Source organism: Lepidothrix coronata, unplaced genomic scaffold (assembly GCF_001604755.1).
Source record: "Lepidothrix coronata isolate B3197 unplaced genomic scaffold, Lepidothrix_coronata-1.0 Scaffold42, whole genome shotgun sequence".
Lineage (NCBI taxonomy): Eukaryota > Metazoa > Chordata > Aves > Passeriformes > Pipridae > Lepidothrix > Lepidothrix coronata.
Window position 1 is genome coordinate 1,169,778 of NW_016690222.1, and position 13,681 is coordinate 1,183,458.

General features: G+C 35.4%; 1 protein-coding gene across 1 annotated transcript in view; it reads left to right on the forward strand.

Annotated features, from left to right (window-relative positions):
* The window catches only part of PDE10A (phosphodiesterase 10A), a 174,384-nt gene that overhangs the window by 97,452 nt on the left and 63,251 nt on the right, over nt 1-13,681 (forward strand). The window contains 1 exon segment of the mRNA XM_017813754.1: nt 5,763-5,791. Within this exon segment, the coding sequence (XP_017669243.1) occupies nt 5,763-5,791 (29 nt within the window).

Here is a 13,681-nt window from a genome sequence, read left to right on the forward strand (position 1 = left end):
TAACAACTTCTAAAGAGTCTTATAGCTTCCAATTTTATTACATGGATATGTTTTTCCGTAAAAAAAACTTTCCATGTTTCTATACGAAAAGAGGTGAGAATATAGTAATCAAAAAGATAGGGATGAGAACAAAATAGAAATAATTAAAGGCAAAGAGTTTACTAAAAACATTGGTATCCGATGCTCTATTTCTACAGGGTAAGTGAAAGATTATATTTTTCCCAACATGCGTAAGATTATTATTTCTTGCTGTCACTGAGGCATATGCAGTATTTCCTACCCCAGAAGCTGAAAACCTGCTGAAAGTTCTTGGCCTATTTGGGCCTAAAAACCTTTGAAGCCTTGCTCCGTGCCAGGGGTGGGAACTTCATGTCACTGAGCTCTGTGATCCCATCCCTTGCCTCACTGGGTTTACAGTAGAATGTGGACTGTATATGGATATTGGGGAAGGAGGAGGAAGTGCCTTTCCTTAAAGTTCTTCAGGCAGTTTATCAGTTGTGAAGAGGTATTCCTGGACTAGGAATAAACAAGCCAAACCCAAGAGGCCCAGCAGGGTCTAGAAAGTATGCATGTCTTTAAAACATACAAATGTCTTGCAGTGGACAAGATCCAGGGGGTCTTCCCAGGTTATTGGAGCTTTGTAGGACCTGCTTCAAGTCATGTTATGTTCTAATCATCTCCTTCAGCCCTGAATCACTGTATATAACAGAAATGCCATGTCATTTAATACATAAAAGCATTTCTGGTTTCCAATGCATGCTGTAGTAGTTCTATTGATTTTAATGGAGTTGCTTAAGGTATATGTCTGAGTAGTATTTGAGCCAAGAGAGATGTAATTTTTCTCTTCTCAGTGAAACCAGTTGCTGAACACAATAAAACTTCAAATTTTGTGCAGTATATTTGAAAGACATTTAAAAGTGAAGGAACAGCTCCATTCAAAAGTGAGAGGACAGATAGTACTCCAAAGCTAATGCTGTTTCTTAGATACATCGATTGCAGTAAACGTTAAGGATACCTTATACTTGGCAACCAGAAGGATTCTGGAACAGAAAAAAATAAGGAGAAAATCAAGTTTGGTTTTAAAAGAGTAATATTGAAATCGTGGATGAGAGACTTCCTTCACCAAACGTGTTTGCAAGACCTGTAATTAATTTTAAAGAAAGCTGACTATAACAGTTAGTGCACTGAATGCCAAACAGAAATGCATATCAGAAAAGTGGTAGATGTAGGCAAAAAGGTATAGCTGTAAACTGGTCATATGAAAAAATGCTAAATTTTTATACATGCTCTTCAGCCCATTGTCTTGTGGCTGCATTCTGGCAATAAACAATGGTGATTACACCTCGTTGACTGATAAGATAGATGAGCTAATATGTTTAATGCTCTCATCACTCAGCAGTGGTGCTGAATAGGATATGAAGTAATAGGTGAATTACCATATAAAACACAATCATAAACTTTCTTGGTATTTAAGTACACAGAACAAAGAATAGCCTAAGACCAGGGAGAAAGTGCAATACTGTTTTTCCAAAAGCGTTCCTGTGATAAAGCTAATTGGGCATTCAAATTGTTGCTTCCTTGGTAAATGCATCAAAATATCATGTCTGCGATGTTAAAACTTGCTTTGCATTAAAGTTGTCTTTGTGACTACTCTGGCTTAGCATCTTGCAATTGTCAAAAGTTCATTTGCCTTTGTTTTGTTTTGTTTTTTAAAATGCATGCATAGAAATGCAAGTATGCAATGAGTTTTTTTTAATGTGCAAAATACAATCTGGGTTTTCTTTTTCATATTAAATGAACAATTGTGCAATTTAATACCCCTTCACACACACCCCAACAGAAAGAACCTCAAACCAAACTAAACCTGACCCCATTTATACTGTGCCAAATGACAAACTTCTGTGAATTTTTTTTCTGTCTGTTCCATTTCTTCTTTTCCGCTTCTTCCTATCTTGACTTGGTTTAGTATGGAAGCTTTCCCAGATGGATACTGTCTTTAATTACCATACTGACTATTATGAATATCTGTAGTGTACTATGCAGTTGTTAATTAGAATTGTGTAAGTAGTAAAGTAGAATTGTATAGATAGTAAAGCTGAGGTATTAAAGTATGTTAAATTGTAATTTTGTTCTTAAACCACAACTCTTATCATGGAACTCCCCTCATTCTTCATTGCCTCTTCCTGATGCTTTGATCTCTGAAGAGAGCTTTTAAAAAGTAATGTTTGCAAAGTTGTCAAGATACAGGTGTAACTTTATTCTTGTGGTCTGAGATAGTTACCTGGTTTTGAAAGTTTAGAAAGTGAACCATTTCTTGCACATTTAGTGGATTGAACCAGTTCACTGTGGAATGGAATAACATCATTGCTGGTGCAGTAGTTTTGGTATGCAAACAGTGTATGGAGATCACAGACCATGCCAAGTTGGAAGGGGGGAAGCCTTTGAAATGTAGTCCCCTTCCCTGCAGTTTCCCGTTTTTCCAGTTGTGGTATCAGTGTGTGTTTATGCTCAAATTACCGAGACAGTAACACAATGGGGTTTATAGCAGGGTGTTCTGCTAGATTACTGATGCATGCCTAGTGCTTCTGGAAGACACCTCTTGATCAAGTTATGTGCTCCCTTGAGTTACCACCATCATTCTGCTGTTGGCTGCCTACCTCTGTGTGCATCAAGCCACACTGAGAATCGTTATGTTAAAAATACAGCTTGCAACAACCTTGACTGAGCCATATAGCCAAGTTAATGTATGTGTGTATAGTGATTTCTTTCCAAGAATTCATCACTTTATTTTTGAAACTATTAAGAGCAATGTCAGTATATTTAGAGGGTCAGAACTAAATAATATATGTTTCTTCTACTAGTCTGTGTTAGTAATGATATCAGGTATCCCCAATAATTAGCGTATGAATGGCAATATACTATCAAAAAACAGGATCGAGAGGGTGACACTTATTCATGTATCATGGTTGATTGTATTTGATGTCTAAAAAAAAAGTGAACTCCAACTGAAAATTTCTACTGTCTGTAGCATTTTTATGGTTTCATTCACAAACACTTGCTTTCTCCCAGGTGTTTATTTCCATCCCTGTAGACACTAATATGACACTTTCTCTTATCTGACTGTTTTCCCATGCAACATGCCATCATAAATGGGGACCTTTATATTCAAGCACATAATTTTTCTGTGAGATTTGGTTATACAGTAAGCTGCTATTTATCAATGTACTTAATATCTATGAATTTATTTTAATGGCTAATCTGTTTCTTTAAAAGCTTCATATTTTACAGGGATGGAACTTGATTTACAGTCAAGAGATTGTACCTTTTAAACAAACTGAATTAATGGCTTTTAAATAAACAGGAGTATGCAAATTGAGGGTATTTTTCATAAATCCCCTGTTGCTTTCATATAGTAACTAATCCTATACCTTGGCTATAATTTGTGGGAAAAGCTGCTATTCCAATGATTTTCCCTCTATTTAGCACACAGAAAGTAAGTCGTAAGGGAAGTATCATACTCTGTGCCATGGGAGCTAGCACTGAGGTGTGCATGCATCCAATCACTCGGTGTGTACCTTGGCCTTAAAGACTGAACCTCCAGGAAGGCAATTTGATTCACTCCAGGTTCATGGGATCATGTATCTTCCTTTGCTCTTGGGGAAAAAAAAGGTGTGCTGTTTAGTCCTTTGGTTTCTTCTAATATAGAAAATTATTTTCTAGATCATTGTGTAGTAATATAACTTGTATCTAGATGGATTAACACAATATGTGATACTTTTTCCCCCCCTTCTGCCCCTCAACTTTTGCTTTCCTTCTTCCCCTAAAAAAAATCTTCCATTTTTGCCACCAGTTCATTTTCTCTGAATTGCAAATCTCATCTGTGGAGTTCTAATACCAAACTTCATAAACACTGTGTTTATCTTTCTTCTGAAAAAAACGACACTGAAATATTTTTTATGGTAGCTCAAATAGAGGTTATGTAGACTTTTATACTGTGTAGTAAGTCTTAGATTTAGTGCATTTAATCTGTCCTCTGTCTATCGTTGGAAATTGTAGTGGCAGTTATGTCTTGCAATGGTGTGACAGCCATAGAATTGTGATGGTAGTCATTTATATTAGATATATTACAATAAATTGATTTTGGTCCAGTTGAAGAAGATTACTAGAAATGCTGATGACTCAGGTTTAATAACAAGCCAAACATAATCTAATACCCCTCTTACCCTGGAAAAATGTGAGGAAGAAAACCCCATCCTTTAAACAGAAAAGTATCACCACTGATTCAAGAAATGTTTGATGCATTGGTTACTGAAAACTGAGAGTATACTCCAGGGAAAGTGTCATGCCATCACTCTATTTTCTGTTGTTCACATTTTCTGTCCCTCAGTGTCAGCAATCAGGTAGTGGGGAGATGGATTTTGAGTCTAGCTTTGGCTGTTCTTGTAATTGATTTGTAGATTTGGTTCTTTCAGGAAGATAACATCACTGAATGTGGCAGAGTATGTGCTGCACCTTGCACTGCAAGCAACAAAACTACCTTAAATAGCTCAATTAAGGTTACATCTCTGTTCTGTGTGTGTAAATTACTGGTAGATCATTTGACTGGTGTTAAGAGGAGACTAATATTTCCTCATGGATTTGAAGAACATTGTTTTTCTTGGCATCACTCAATTTTGAGGAGAAATCTGTATTACTATAGAGAGTTCTTTCATCAGAAATTATATACTAAATGTGTTTTCTAGAAAATGTTATTTTCTACTTTTGTTGTTTAAAAGTTCATCTTAAATGGCAAGATATGAAGAGCCTTTGGCAAATATAGACATATGATATTTCTCTGTGAGATTAAATCTATTTGCTGACTTAATTTTGATTCCGAAGCATTGTAATTTGATTCCTAGGATCAAATAAAAGGTTACAAATAGTTCTCTTGGTGTTTTCAGGAACAACTAACCAGCTGGAGGTTTGTAAAGGTGTGTTTAAGCTACTTTTGGTGTGGATAAACTGAAAGTTGGAAACTCCTCCTGTGGCAGATGCGTTCTTGCTGTATAGCTGCTTTCCCTTTATTTTTGGAAATACTACTCAATGTTTGAACTAGTGCTCTGCTATTGTATCTGTGTTTATTTAACTTATAAAAATGCACAAGAGTCTGCTTGCATTTGAAGAATAAAACATTATAGTGTATATATATATAAATAAAAAATCTTGAATTCTTTTTTCTTTTAATGTGTTATGCCAGATCACATCACTGCAATTCTTCTGTTCTTATGGCTACAAGACTTTTTTTCCACATCCAAAAAATCAGCAGGAATAGCATCTTTGATCTTCAGAGCAGAAGGTCTAAGTCTGCTCACTAACTTCTTTGTATACCTAGGATGTTGGTGGCATATATTTGGTAGCAAAGGCTTTTACTTCTCAGACTATGCAGTATTAAGTTACTTTAATGAATTGGAATATAAATGTAGGATTTAGCTGGCCTGTGCCAATTTGCCTCTGACCTCTGAAATGTATGACATTTTTTATTTTTACTAGGTCAAGATAGAATTCATAAATACTTTATCCTAATTTTAATGAATTTTTAACTCAAGAATTTTTTAAAAGACTGTAAATGCAAGCCAGTCTCAGGATATTTCAGTCACTTTATTGAACCATGTTAGAAAAGTTTTGTAAAAAGGTGCAAAAATTGTTTGAAATTTGTTATCTTGTTCTTCATTCAGTCTAAAAACTTCCCAGAGTGTCTAATTGTTTGGTTTGTTTCCTTTTAGATGAATCAACTCCTAAAGAAGTCAGCAGGGTAAGTGCTACTCTCTATCCCCTCTAAAAAGTAGTGTAGTCTCTGAGGCCCTCAGTTCACTTGAGATGATTTTTACGTAGTCTCTGATCAAGCATAAGAGGAAACAAGGGAAGGAATATTCCCTATCTCCCCTTTTGAGATGTGGTGTGGTAGAAATGAGCTAAATTCTCTAATTTGAAATATTTTGCAGTGTTCTGTATGAAATGTAATGTAAAATCCTAAAAAAACATATTCAGTAATAAGTTCCCTACCCTAGCCTTATATCTGATTGACACTGTGTCCTGCAGAATATCTGTCCATGACTGATGACTAATTGCAGGGATCTGTTAGAAACAAGTGTCTTTGTTGGGAATGAGAAAAGGTCAGTACAGGACAATCTGTTGCCCTCAGATGGGTCCAGCCACCCTGAAGCACCCCATGAGGTGGGGAAGCCACTTACAGCTTTCTAAAGTGGAATCATAGTCCTGCTTTTTTCCACTTCTTGAATGAGTTGCATAAATTATTTCATGTTCCCAGGAGAAACATGGTAGTGTCAGACACATAAAAATAAGGCTGATTGAAAGACTGCAAAAGCTGGCTGAGTGGTCTTGCACTCAATAGAAGTCCTTTGAAGAATGTTAGAGTATGGAAGGAGTGGAGAACTCAGGCTGGTAGTGGAAAATCAGTTTGGTAACCCTGTAAGCAGAGGGCTGGCATAAGGGGAAGCTGAAGTTCACCTCATATGTGACTATGAAAAGATATTTAATGTTATCTAAATTGGGTTTATTCATGCAGAAGTACTCCATATACATGATGTGCCATGGATTTATAAGGGTGTTGGGCATGTAGGTGAAAATTAATATGTTTTAGTAATTCATTAACTTGTAACATGGTTTTTGTCCCTTAGTATTCAACTGCTATGACAGTTAAGTGAATACCTACCAGTGTAACCTAGGATTATTGTTATTAGTATATCTATACATAATATTTTGATTTCAAAATAATGAAGGATCTGCCTAAAAATCTCAGAAGCTCTAGTTATGTATGTGGAAGAAAGTTCCTTTTCATTGTTATTAATTTGGTAAATAGATTATCATTTGCCTAAAACTGTAAAATAATTATGAAACCTATCTTGGTTACCACATTTGAGCGATTTAAGGCAAAGAAAGCAAGTTTTGGAACCCTGAACCCCCCCAGGTCTGCACTGCCAGTCACCCCTTCTGTCTTTTGGACCATCTGCTGGCAACCATCTCAGCCCCTCAAAGTCATGTATAGTGGCTCTGAGTTTTCCAAAAGATAGACGGGCTGTCGCTTGAAGCCATGGAATCAGTGGTGTGCAGATGATACTTTAGATGTTCTGAAGTAAACATTTTCTCTCTTGTTTTTTTAGCCATCAATCGTTGTGCACTTGGTGTGTATACTCTGTTGTGCTATTATTTGTTTTTTTTTCTTTTAAAGCACTTGAAGGCACTCAGTAATGTACCATGCTACAAATTAAGTTTTGTTAATTTGTAGTATTTTTTAATAATGCCATATATAATAATGTAGACCATTGTATTACATCCTCTTCCTTCAGCAGTAGCTTGAACAGATACCAGTTTAATTAAAATATAAACATAAGTTGGAATTTAAATTAGGAAAGGTTCTGTCCATGAGTAATGTTTTTCAGACAAAAAGACATGTTCATGCTGACTGAAGAATTATGAGTTTTAAAGTCATTAAGTGTTACATTTTTAATTCCTGAAAAAGTCTGCAAGAAGTAGCTTGTATCATAGTGAAGAAAAAATTAAGGTTAGTGAAAGGGAATTTGGTGCAGAATTAAATCACTATTGATTCAGAATATTACGTTAGCTAGAAAACAAGGTAGAAATATACTGAGAAAAATCTTTAATTACTGGAAGGAAATTTCAGTATTTTCAAGGGGTTTATGTTGCAGTTTTACTCTGAAAATTTAAGAAGTTTTGAAATAGAAGTTTTGAAATCCCATTGTTTAGGAACTACATTTTTAATATTTTGTCATTTTTAGCATCTTAGTAGAAAAATTAACATAAAGCAGCAATCTTGGCTATCAGCAATACACTGCAAGTTTTCAAAACAAGGAGAGAGGAGAAAATAGAAGAAAACAGGAGAAAATGTCCACATATTTTAAACCTTGAGTTTTTTAGAGTAGAAAAGAAGCTTCTCAAAATTTATTATTTTTGATTCTGGTCTACTAATGGCAATTTCCTCAATATTTCTGTGTTCAGAAGTTACATGTAAAGCTTTCATAGTTTGACTTGACATTGCATCTGATGATTGGTGGTGAGGGGAAATTTCCTGATGCCTGTAAACTGCTTTTGGCATAAGAACAGCTCTGGTTACAAAATACCTCATGAGCATCTGTGACCAAACAGTGAACCTGTGAACTTTTTTCTGCATACTAAATTACAGTGTTTATGAATTATATGTAACTGGGGACAGAATCTCCTTTTCACGTGATGTAGTATTGGGAACATCCTTGGAAATGCTGAGTTTCTTTTGCTTACTTATTGTGCAGATGTGTGTTGGCTGATCCTATCCATCCTAGCTACATAAGTGGTTTTCTGGGCAGAGGGATTTCAGAAACAAAACCAACTATTGAACTATTTTGACGAAGAAAATTTAAGCTAAATTTTATACTGTGTTTTTTGCTGTTTTGTCTGCAAAAGAAATGAAAAAAGAGGAGTGTGAGTTTGAGCACTAAGTGCATATTTATCCATGTACATCCAAACTAAAGATGTAGTTCTTTGACAGCATTAGTGAAAACAGTGTGCATTGGAGACATGTTATTCTTTTCAGTTGGCAAAAATAACCCCATTCCTTCATGAACTATAGCCAGGATTTTGTTCTACGTGCTGCTAAGTTTCCCGTGATCACTGTGTGCTCTTTTGTGCCTCAGATTCTGAAGTTTAAATGAAAATACTCAGTGTTCCTGATATGATCACAGCAAAATTAGCTGTTCATTTTGCTTAATAACTTTCCATTCCATGTTTATGTGAACGATACTTCCAGTGAAGCTGCGTTTTGGCAAGTACCTTTGCTTTGAAAACTCTGGTGATGCCAACAACAATTCACTTTGCAGAAGTTTACCATATAAACACCAAAAAATTGTTACCCAGGAAGTGACTAGCTCACTTACAGTACTTTATTCTGGGAAATAGGAATGATACTTTAATCCTCTCCTTTCCCCTTTTTGGACTTGAAGCTTTCGGCAGCTGCCTTGGCACCAGCCAGCACCCAGCACAGTATGTCACTGATAGTTACAGAATTAGCAAGTGTGTTTTCAGTAAATAGTTGCAGTAATTGCATGTATCTTCACTGTGAAACTGCTGATAAAAGTTTGGGTTCTTTATGACACGTTGGCAAAGCAAACTCATTCTTTGTAGCATTTTCTTATTAAAGATTGGGTTTAAATGTCTTTGCACAGTATCAGAACTGAGGACTGTGACAAATTAATCAAAAAGTTAGGGGAACTAGAAAAAATATATATAAGTATATGTATATTTAGTCTTTAGAAGTGTTGCAAATGGCATTGTCACGAGAAGAAGATGCTTGTATAAGCAGATTTCTTTAAAAAGAAAATCTTGTGTATACTGTGGTAGTGATAAGCAACAGTGGTAGGAAAATGAGGAAGTTTATTTTTAATTTTGTACATGGTGTCTTTAGAGTGCTTGCAAGTCAAGTATTAGGAGGGAATGTAGTTTTATAAAAAGCTTTTTAAAAACAGGAGCAATATTCAGCCTTGTCAAGTTAAAATGAAGCTCATTATGCTGTTTTGTTATATAATCTGGAGAGATGATATAATTGAGATATTAATGTTTTATGAGCCCTACAGTTAATAACAGATTATATGGTTACTTTTATATAATCATAAGGTTCTTGTCTCACAAGTGAAGCTTTTGCTTTTTATTATGTATTTTTCCTATTACTAGTGAAGCAATTTATTTCAGTGTTACTATTTGGTAACAGGCAAGGATCTGATGGAAAGAATTGGATGCCAGTAAATGGGGGTTATGTGGCAAGAAGCTTCTTCTAGGACAGATATTCATTGTCTCTCTGAGGCTTGAAAATCAGCTGCATAAAAAGGCTGGCAAATGTGTGCTTTCAGAATTATTCAGTTCTTTCTGTTCAGAATGAGAGAGCTGGTTTACATCTTTTGTCTTAATAGGGCCTGTCCTGCCAAATGTCATGTCATATTTTCCCTTTGCTTTTGTCGTGAAGGTGTTTGATGAGCAAACAAACAATTCATAAATACCTCTGTATGGTGTGGCAGTGCTAAACTTTATTTACCGTACAAGTCCTAACCCATGTCCTCTCCAGTCAAAACAAGAAGAATAGACGTCAGACAAATGCACGTAGAAGCAGTTTTCTCTGAGGCTATGTACAAGCATTAAAATTAATCACCTCAGCTAAGTCTGCTCTTTATAGTTTCTTGCTTTCCAGTATCCAAGTTTAAAGAAAACTGGTTACTGCAGCCAATCCCAGTTACCTCTTTTGATTTTTTGGAGCAAAGAGATTTTTCTGAGTTTCCTCTTCATGCTCATTGCTCCTCTGAAAGCCAGTTCTGCACTGTGAGCTTGCTTACTACATTCTTTCTACTTTTATTTTTCAATCAGAGGATTTGGCATCTTTTGGCTCAGCATTTTCACCTTAGAGCAAACAAGCAGTTTTATTAGTCTTTTCTAGAGTTGTTTTTTCTTGTATTTTTTAATTATTTTTTTAATGAAATAAATATCCCTATTTTTAGTTATTCAAATGTATAACTAAATATAGTTAGAGATGGGTTTTCACTTTTCATAGGATGTAGTTGTCTCTTAGTAATCTGTGCCCAAAAATAACAAACACCAGTTTCGGTGCAAGATGTGAACTAACTATCACTGCAGATAAACAATGCAAAATATTGCAGCTAGTGTGAAAGTACCAGGCCTACAAATGGTAGGAGTACAAAAGGTAGCAGTACATGTAAACATAAATAGCAAATATTTAGACAACCTAACTTATCACACATAAAAATGACCTGAATAAATAATATTTTTGGTTTAATTAAATAGATTGGCTTTTTTTTTTTTTCTGCAACCATTCCTTTCTTTATACTGACTGGTCTTCAGAAATGCAATAACATCACTATAGCTAAAATACAATAATTTCTTGCATTTAAAGTAAGTGACTATTGTGATACTTCTAGGTCTGACCTTCTTTGTTTCTACACTAGATGGCTGAATACTCATTGCAGTAAAGTGCAATGACACATGGAATGAATATTTTAGGTAGTTTTAAACTAAATGTCTCTTACAAGCCTGCCTTTGCCTGCAAGGGACTGAATTTAGTCACCAATATGTTCCCCTCTAGTTATGCATTCCTTTGTGGGGAAGAAAAAAAAGAGAAGAAAAATTTAAGAATATTTTTCAGTTTAAATAAACCTGCTTATTATGTGGGCAAATAAAGTAATAGTGCCAAAATTCTTAAAGAACATATACTATTTTGTTAGAAAAGATATATTAATTGAGTATGGTTTGAATACTGGTTATCGTTCCAGAATATAAGTCAAGGAGGCACCTGGAAAATTATATAGAGCAAGTCTCTTGAATCAGGTGGTGAGTGTGAATATGGGATTTTTCATAACACTACATGAGGGAAGAGAAAGCTGATCTATTTCAACAAAAGGCATCAAACATTTTAGTTTGTTTATTTATTTTCGTGACCACAATGCTTATTTTTAAGATGTACAGAAAAATTGCTGTTGGGAATTCTTTTTATATAATGCAAATATCAATGGCATTGAGAACTTAAGTATGTAACATCAGTCTTTCTATACTTCTGCTCAAGTTTGAGAATACCTGACATGAAATAGTTCAGACTGACATCTCAAATCAAATGTTAAGTAAATATTCAGACCATTAAGACTGCAAACAAATGCTCCTCTTTTTTTTTTATTTGAAGGGTTTTTTTAGTTCATCTTTAAATGCATTGGCCTTATGACTCTTGTTGCCAAGACTATAGTTTTATAGGAAAGAAAACTTGTGTTGGCTGTAAGTTTATCAGGAGATTTTGATTGTTTTTAGTTCAGCAGTTGTCTGTGTTCTGTAGTGTGCTTCATAGAGAAGAAAGAAGCTGTCAGTTTTAAAGAGTTGACCAAAGAAGCTTGGGTACAGGTTGTTGTCACATTTTGAATCCTGTGACTCTCATATTTGTGGTAAAATCCAGTCCCTGCCTAAGGACATTGTTTTATGTAAAATGTGGTGCAGAATCCCTTGAATTCATTATCGGCAGGTCTTGATGCTGCCATTGACAGATGAATTTAGGTGGTTTGAAGAAGCTGGTTGTTTGAAATACTAAGTGATGTAACCAGAGAGAATAGGTATTTTAAGCTCCTGTGTCTATATACAATGTCCTTGGCCTGCGTACATCCTTTATTCTTAGTGATTTACCACCCTTCAACAATTGAGGCTCTCTACAAGAGCCTCTATTTGCCCCAACAGATCCTTTATTTTTTTGTTATTGTTCTTTCTTGCTTGCTCGCTTGCTTGTTTGCTTACACGTCTCAGATTACATTTATGACCTGAGTTTCAAGTGTCCCTACGTCTATTCATGGTGTGGCCCCTCTGACATCTATAGAGTATGTTGCAATTGGATAGGGTAGCACTGAATACAACACGTATAACATTGGCTCACTCGGCACTGCTGGTGTTCTTATTGCACACTCCTGCCAGGCAGCCTGCACGATGGTGAGAGCCAGGCAGTGCCCCTCACCTCCCCACCTCCCGGCTCCTCTGGCATAGCCTAGGGGAAACCTGGGATAGCACTGGTTATGAAGATCCATACTTCATATGGATCTTCCTGTGACTCTCACAGTTCTGAGGTTTTTTTCTTCTCCTCATCCATTGAAATTCTGCATCCACAGAAATACATCTGGCCAGCCCTCTCCACATTAAGTGGAATTTGCGCTCCTTGTTTATTCTAACTCTAGTCTGCAATAAGGTCATATGCTATGAAGTCTGTAAAAGGATCAGATTGTGTTGCAGAACCAGGCAATTGTTGATCTGGAGAAAGAGCTCTGTAGTAGGAAGTAAGTATTAAATAGAAACTTGCTCTTCTCATTGCTATTCAGGAGACATTTTAAGAAGATACAGAGGAAACAGATCAACTTCTGGATTATGCTGGCACTCATTGACCTTGTACCTTTTGTTGCAGCAGAAGGGCTTTTTTTCTAGAGAAGCATAAAATGCCCCTGGCACAACTACCTTACAAACATCAAAGCATGGAAATTAAAGTTTGTTTCTGTTTGTCGTATATAAAATTTACTTTAGGTATTAAATTGTGTCCTTGAATATTAGTTTTTCCATGTGGCTTACTTGTTTAGAATGAATGCTTAAAATTCAACTCACTCTATGATATTTCAGTATCTTCTTTCATGTTTATGTTCTAAGAGTCCCTGTGTAGTCCTAAGTGACAACATTATTCTTGTATCACCTGTCATGGGTTGTTGTTTTCTGTTGCACAGAAGACAATATTCAAAGACCACAATATTCTAAAGAAAAAGAACCATAGAAATATTTTTATATAAATCCCATAAAACATCTATCTTTCATATTTATAAATTTTAACATGAATATTTATACCAGGATTTCCCTTCTTAATTGTTAGCTCATTTTTATAGCTTTAAAATATAGAAATATGATGCTGCTATGATAGTGCTAGTTTTTAATCCACTTGAATTATTTTACATAACGTCACTGAAATTCCGAATTTTACAATAAATACGCAAAAATACTTGTAGCCACACAAATAAAAGGAAATTAGCAATGAGAAGAATGAATTAAGGAAAAGTTGATGAGTTTGAACAATGTAAACTGCAAACTGAACTACCATAGCAAATTAAGAAACAGTACTTAC